General features: G+C 51.9%; 1 protein-coding gene across 1 annotated transcript in view; it reads left to right on the forward strand.

The window, feature by feature from the left end:
• The first annotated feature begins 622 nt into the window (after positions 1 to 622).
• Positions 623 to 7,898, forward strand: part of Mfng (MFNG O-fucosylpeptide 3-beta-N-acetylglucosaminyltransferase) — a 20,482-nt gene continuing 13,206 nt past the window's right edge. The window contains exon 1 of the mRNA XM_050165750.1: positions 623 to 1,109. Coding sequence (XP_050021707.1) covers positions 855 to 1,109 — 255 coding nt within the window. The 5' untranslated portion in view covers positions 623 to 854. The remainder of the gene's footprint in view (positions 1,110 to 7,898) is intronic.

The raw sequence follows: 7,898 nt of genomic DNA on the forward strand, positions 1-7,898 counted from the left end.
CTTTGAGGAGGTGGGCTATGAAGGGGACAGGCAGAGGCTGACTTGCCTTCATTGTCCTAGTGCAGGCTGAGATCCATTTACAGCCACCAAGCACTTTCACAAGTAAGACAATAAATATGTAAAATACGCTGTGCAGCTGAAAGAGAGAAAGGAGAGAAGGGCCTAGGCTTCCCCAAGAAAGGAGGATTGTTTAAATGCAGTAGACAGGGAAAGCCTCATGGTGGAAAAAAATGTTTGTGTAAAGACTCAAAGCAAGAAGTGATGATCTCTAGGGAGCGTGGTACGGTGGGCACAGTCCTGCGGCACGTATAGGCCTGATGTGTGGTGGGTGATGCCAACGGCAGGCAGGAGGAAAAGTGAGCCAGGACCCAAGGCTGTTGACTCTGAAATTACGGGTATTGAAATAACGGGTATTGTCTCTGTAGGAGCCAGAGTTAGGGCTGTGGGGCGTAGGAAGCCTGAGGGGCTTCTTCCCATGCAGGGTCTGGTGTGGCTGCAGCAGAAGGCTGTGCTGGGCCCCCTTCAGTGGGTGACTCCCTGCAGCCGCCTTTGGGGCTTCCCAGGCCTAGCTCCGCCCCTCGGGCTGAAGCAGGGGCGGGGCCAGGAGCCAAGCGGCCCTGCCTGGAGGGAGGGCGGAGGAGCAGGTGGCGGGCTTGTGGCCTCTGCCGGCTGGCGGCTGGCGGGACAGTGGTGGCTCAGCTCTAAGTCTGGAGACCCAGCTTCCTTCTTTCCCATCGGTACCCGCCCCTGATGCCTGCCAGACTTTTGCCCATACCAGGGCCCCCGCCTGACCAGCCTCCCACTCCAGACTGATTGGGGAGTCGGGGGTTGAACTGTCTGGGGACCCGGTACCAATGCACTGTCGGGCCTTTCGGGGCCTGGCAGGAGCCCTCTTTACCCTCCTGTGCGTGGGACTCCTGTCTCTACGATACCACTCAAGTTTGTCCCTGCGGATGGCGCAGGACACGCTCAGGTTGAACCAACAGAACCCAGGGTCCCTGGAACTGCAGCTTGACGACATCTTCATCGCAGTGAAGACAACCAGGGCCTTCCACCGCTCTCGCCTGGACTTGCTACTTGACACGTGGGTCTCCAGGACCAGGCAACAGGTGACAGGTGGCCGCCTTGAGGCCTGAGAAAACTCCTGGCTGAGGAGCTTACCGGGGTCTTCCTGATGGTCTGGGGAGAAGCTGCCCAGTGGGGGGTCTTTCTGGGGTCTCTCCAGTCGTTCATTCCTCCATGCCTGCCCCCCACTGCCATGCTCCAGGGCCTCCTCGGATTCACAGGTCTACGTCTGCTGGGTTCAGTCTGGAGCCCTGCTTTAGGCTCCTCTGTCCCATTTTGGGTCCTCCCTCTCTTAGATTCTTGGTCCTAACTTGCCTCAGGGTCATGGTGGATATCTGAGAGCCCGCAGGAAGGTGCAACCCACCAGACCTGAGTAGTTGCCTACCCCGACTCTGAGGGTGGATGAGGCTGCCTGTAGCAGGGGTGTGGTGTGGATGCTGGGCAGACATTGAGGTGGGGCCTACTGGAAGGAGGCTTCCTCTCAGTTCCTGCCCCACTGTGCTGCCGAGGGTGTGCAGGGAGTGTCTAGCCTCCCAGTTTCCTGTGCTGCCGTTGGGATGCAGTGGCTAAGGCAGAGTGGGCAGGAGGTCAAGGTGAGGTGGAGATCTGCCTGGCATGTGGAATACCTGTGTGTGTGTGTATGTGTGTGTGTGCGTGTGTATGTGTGTGTGCGTGTGTGTACATGTGCTCACACACAGTCACATATGCTAAACACAGTAATAAGAACGTGTGGGGAATAAGTGTGGTTCCTGAAAGCCAGAGCCTTCCTCCCCATACTCAAGACCCCATCAGTTGAAGCCAGGGACGGGGGTACTAGAGACCACCTCAGGAGGTAGAAGTGGTTTCAGACATTTGTGCATACACATACTCTGCCCCCATTGTGGCTGCTGGCTCTGTGGGAGGAAGTGGCTGAGCCCCGAGGAGGGGAGGCCAAGGAGAGGAGGCTGTTCAGTGAGGGAAAGGTGGGGGTACCTGAAGAGGATGCCTGCCTCCCCATTTCCTGGCACAACATCCGGTACAGGCATGAGCCCTTCCCAGTAGAGTTTCCTGCATCCCTAGAACTCCCATGCCAATACAGTTTTCTTTTCTTTTTTGTCTTGAGGGGAGCATGGTTCCTCCTCGGAAGCCAGCAGGGCTGGCCCTCCACGCAGACCTTCCTGTTTATGGAGCTGCGTCTATGTGTACCAGGGAGCAAGACCTCACGTGGTCCCTGCCTTTCCTGTCTTGCTCACCATGATGGTGCCCTAGCCCCAAATGAGGAAACTAAGGCTGCAGAATAGAACAGGCTGGCCAGAGTCACCCAGAAGGCCTGTGGGCCACAGCGTAGTGGGTTTCCCTCCTGCTTCTCAACGGGGCCCCTTTCTTTCCTGCCACGCTCCCAAATCAGAGCTGCCAGGGTTACTGGAAGGCTGGCCCTGGGACATCAGCTGAGGTGCTAGTGCCTGGCAGAACAAGGCTGGCAAAGAGGCTGAAGCCTAACTGACCTGGTCCAGGGGCACCTGCCGGCGTCTCTAAGGGGCTTCAGTCAGCGGCATTGTGCTATCTGTGCTAACTATTTAAATGTCAGGTACTGACTTCCCATCCACAGTGAGGTCAGGCAGGGGCAGGAGAGGTGCTGGAACCCCAGCCAGAGCAAAGGAAAAGGCTCGGGAAGGACAGGAGACAGGGAGACCCGTTTCTTACTTCTGGGCTTTATTTATTTATTTTTTTTTCCTGTGATCTTGGCTACAGGCCCTCAGTTTCCACATTTGCACAACACAAGTGTCTGGAAACAGCCCTAGCTGGTTAACTCCAGTGCTGGGCACCCGGCTGGTTAAAGGTGATGGGGTGACAGGTGGCCCCGGCTTAGTGTGCCCGGATAGACTCATGTATGGCCTTTGTCTGGCAGAGGGGGTGGGCGGAGAAGGCTGTTTTGTGTGTTTTGAGCTTCAAGGAGCTTTTCTTCCTCTAGTCCCCTCCCAGGTGGGGGCTGGGCAGGGGGAGAAGGCTTCAGCCCTGGCTCCCCTTCACTGCAGCAGATGGTCCCTGGCCACCCCCTCCCCTGCCTCAGCAGCCTCCCATTCTCTTTGTTTCCCTGGCCTGTGAAACTGCAACTAACTATTGTCTGGGTCTCTTGCTTAAATAAATCAAATGCAGCCTCCTGCTCCTACCCACCACGCTGTGCGAAAGCATGGGCTCCTGGGCCTTCTCCGGTCCCCCAGACTCTGGCCTGGACCCTAGTTCTTTCCTAACTCTGCTCCACCCCCCACCCCACCTCAGCAAGTATTCTTAGTCTGCTTGTCTCATGCTCTGGACGTGCGTGACTTCTGCTACCCCAGAGCCATTTGGTGGCAAACGTGGTCAGGCAAGAAAGGCCTGACTCATTGGTTGGCTCCCTCTAGACCTGTGTTGTGAGTAGGGCTTGGGTGAGAGCAGAATACAGCCAGAGGCCAAGGAAGACAGCCCGGGGACCCAGGAGGAGGGTGGGCCAGGACGAGCCTTGGGAGCAGAGAAAGACAGAAGCCAGGATACTGCAAAGGGTGAGGTGGGTGCGCAGACCGCATGGGGCACTAGGGGAAGAAGAAGATAGGCTCTGGAAGTTCCAGGGCTCTGGAAGTGGGAAGAGGATGTGTGTGTGTGGTCTTACCTTTTTGATGCTGGTCATGGAATCCAGGGTCTCATACAGGCAATCAATAAACCCTGGCTCTTGCCTTTTTTTGGGGGGGGGATTTTCTCCCCTTCTCCCCCCACCTAGTGTTAGAGATTGAACCCAAGGCCTGAGCATGCTGGGTAAGTCTTAGGTCACAGCTTCAGTGCTGGCCCTTGCTTGTAGTACTTAGGAGCTCAGTCCTGATGCTCTAGCCTCCAGGGAAAAGTTACGATGACAGGGATTTGAGAGGCTGGGGCTCAACAGGAGGCCACACAGCAGGTATGAATAGGGGCGCCAGGGTCCAGGTGACAGTGTTGTGTGTGGGGGAGGGGTAGAGAGGATGATACCAGGCCGAGGTCATTTGAGCTCCCCTGAATATCCAGGGCTCTAGCACCAGCTCAATGTGATAGGCAGAGGCAGACCCCAGGAAGAGGGCTCAGAAGGCCCCTCCTGTGCTGGGACACACTGGGCACAGACAGGACACTACCTTCTGGTGGGAGGGGCTGAGGAGAAAGTGGGAAGCAGCGCAGGGGCTTCTGGAGTAGCTAGCGGGTGTCAGGGAAGGTCTCTTGGGGGGCGGTGCTAGAGTTGGCAGTTTCCGGTTTAAAGGGCTCACACTGTGCAGAAGATGTGTCTGTAATGTGTCGGGGTAACTGAAAGAAATCTTAGAGAAGCCCCAGGGGCAGGGCATGAAGGGTTGAGGTAAAGTCACATTAGGTGGCAAGGATCAGATGTCTCTTCCTTGACCACACTTAACTTTTTTAGAAAAGTGTTTCTTGAGTGTTTTTGCCTGCATGTATGTCTTGTGCATGCAGTACCCATGGAGGCCAGAAGAGGGCAGTGATCCCTTTGGGATTGGAGTTACTGACAACTGTGAGCCACCATGTGGTTCCTGGAAATTGAACCTGGGTCCTCTGGAAGAGGATAATTGCTGAACCATCTCTCCGGTCCAGACCACACTTATCCTAAGGGAAATAGGGACTCGTGGCATTAACAGGTGCCATCCATCTGATCCCGAGGGGACAGTAGTTCTGAGGATCAAGGTAGAGATATGACAGTGGCTCAGAAGTAAACTTGGGGCCGTAGGCCTTGGGAGAGAGGTCTGGTTCCCTCATGTCCCCCCTTTCCCAGTGTCCCCCGGCTCTGGCCTCCTGTGCCCTGTTCCCTGTGAGATATAAGAAATAGAGCCTGCCTCCCCTCTCAACTCCAACTTCCTGTTCACTCTTCCTGTCTTACATGAATCTCACTTTGCTCACACAGCTGCTGTGCTCTCCTGCTTTACAGATAGGTAAACTGAGGCTCAGGACAGGGTCTGCTTTGGTCTGGGAGGGTTTGTGGTGTGAAGACATCGTGGGTGAACAAGGAGGATCGCTATAGCTGGAATCCTGGTCTTGGAAGGATGACAGAGGAGGTCATACAGGCCTGGGTTTCAAAATTGTTCCAAATGCTGGCTGAGCAGCCCAAAGGTCAGAGACATTACCAAAGGCCTTCAAGATGTTCTCTGATAATGTGCTGTTGGGCACTAGGGAAGGTCTGTATGTACTGGGCTAGCTCTGGAGTGGGGGATGACCTATCACCTACCTGCCTGCTGCAACTCTGTCTTGACACAGGCAGATTCTGAAGGGTTTGAAGCTGTTTGGTTTGGAGTTGGTATTTGTTTGACTAAGCAATCGATTCTCACCCACCTAGGGGTGACAAGAAATGTCCCAGTCATGCCAGGTCACACCTGTAATCCCAGCACACAAGAAGCCAGTACAGGAAGATTGTCACCAGTTTTAAGTCAGTTTGGGGTTACATAGTTGAGTTTCAGGCTAGCCTGATCCATAGTGTGAGACATCGTTTCAATAAATAAACAAAATAAGAAACAGGCCAGGTGTGTGTGTTAGAATCCCGCTCAGCCTCATCTTTAGGTCATAGGGAGGAGGCGTGAGTGACCCTTCTGGCACATGCCAAATCTGAGAAATCAGGATTGTGCCAGTGTGTGAGGTTTCTGGGGCGCTTAGTGGTCTCTGTACCTGGACGAGGGTTTGTGGTTGTATGGTGTAACTGTATGGTATGGCTATTTCCTAATGGTGTGGTATGTGAGGGCATGGATAAGGGAAGTCCTTCAGTTTGTACACTCCTATGGGTTAGGGCTAGAGGGCCTTTGCTTTCTTTGCTGTGATAAACACCATGACAGAAAGCAACTTGGGAAGGAAAAGGTTTATTTTATCTTACAGGTTACAATCCATCATGAAGAACTCAGGGCAGGAAGTCAAGGCAGGAACCCAGAGCAGAAACTGAAGCAGAAGCTATGGAGGGTTGCTGCTTATTGGCTTGCTTCCCATGGCTTACTCGGCCTGTTTTCTTTTTGTTGTGGGATAATGCTCTTGTACATCGTAAAGATTTGTCATTCATACTGGTTTAATACAAAGTCAATTGACCAGTAGTAGCCAGGCAGGAAGTATAGGTGGGGCAATCAGACTAGGAGAATTCTGGGAAAAGGAAAGGCAGAGACACAGTTACCAGTCAGACAGGATGCAAGATGAGAATGCCTTACTGAGAAAAGGTACCAAGCCATGTGGCTAAACTTGGATAAGAATTATGGGTTAGTTTAAGTTGTAAGAGCTAGTTAATAATAAGCCTGAGCTAATAGGGCAAACAGTTTATAATTAATATAAGCCTCTGTTTGTTTCTTTGGGACTGAATGGCCAAGGGACCAGGTGGGACGGAAACTTTCAACACTTTTCTCTTCTTCTCCTTCTGTTTGTTGAGAGAAGGTTTCTATGTGTAGTCTTGGCTGTCCTGGAGCTCACACTATAGTCTAGGCTGTCCTTTAACTCAGAGGTCGTCCTGCCTCTGTCTCTGGAGTGCTGGGATTAAAGGTGTGAGCCACCACTACCTGGTTTACAGCCCATGTTCTTTCTTATACAATGCAGAAGAGGGATGAGTTAACTAAGGGTGTGTGGTCCTGGAGAGCAGCCACAGCAGGCCGGTTTACCCCAAGTGTGTGTCCTTGAGTGTTGAAATAAGAGCGGTGGGGCTGCGTCCCCAACACCCCCGCTGCTTGGCTAGCTCATGCCAGAAATAACAACACACAAACTGTATTCATTTAAAGAACTGCTTGGCCCATGAACTCTAGCCCTTACAGGCTAATTCTCGCACCTGGACTAGCCCATTTCTAATGATGTGTGTAAGCACCCCAAGGTGCGCTTACCGGGAAGATTCTAGCCTAAGTCCATCGTGGGTTGCAGCTGCCTGGGAGAGCAGAGCATGGCGGCTGTCCGGTCCCTCTGGAAGCAGCGCAGAGTCTGACCTCACTTCCTCTTCCGCCCAGCATCCTATTCTGTTTACTCCTCCCATCTATGTTCTAACCTATCAGGGCCAGCCAAGCAGTTTCTTTTATTGCTCAGCCAATGAAATCAACAGATTGATATGACACTCCCACATCACTTCCCCTTTTTCTGTTTAAACAAAAAAAAGAAGGCTTTAACTTAACATCCAAAGCTCTAGAAATGACAGAGACATCTCGCTGCCTGGACAGTCACCCAAAGTTCCTCTGTACCGTTGGGGCATCCATCTTCGGCCTACAGGCCCATAGTTTCCAGCAGACATTTCCACAAAGCAGGAAATTTCAAAGGCAGTCACTATCTGCTTGTCCTGAAGAATGTCTTGCAGACTCTTTCATGAATCAGGAACCCCGAAAGATCATCTCACCTTTAGGCAAGTTCAGCAGTCCTCTCTCTGCGGGTTCTCTGTGTCCAGTTTATGCGATAGTCCAGGCAAGAGCAGTTTCTTGCACAAATGACTATCAAACTCCATAAGGATCCTCTTCGATGCCCATCTTCCTCTTGAAGTAGATTGGTGCTGTCAGGAGCAGAGTGTCTCATTGTCATGAAAAAGTCCTAAGTTATTAAAACCTTTAATAGCATATTCCGTAGTCTTTGAAAAATATGAAGAATGCCTATCTAAAATATATCTATACACATCCAGAAAATCTTAACCAACATGACTACAAACTTAACTATTATTAATGATTATTCATTAACAACCTATATACATTACAAAATTAACCTTAAATTTAATCACCAAAGCAAAATCCATATCAATGTAAATTATTCATACTTATATCATCTCCCCCTTTAAATGTAAAAGAACATTTATAAACCATATTTGGGAATATGGGCGCAGTTTTTTCTCTCCAAACTGCTTCCTGCTGAATGGG

Source organism: Alexandromys fortis, unplaced genomic scaffold (genome assembly GCF_014885135.2).
Source record: "Alexandromys fortis isolate MF-2015 unplaced genomic scaffold, M_Fortis_MF-2015_v1.1 scaffold_157, whole genome shotgun sequence".
Classification (NCBI taxonomy): domain Eukaryota; kingdom Metazoa; phylum Chordata; class Mammalia; order Rodentia; family Cricetidae; genus Alexandromys; species Alexandromys fortis.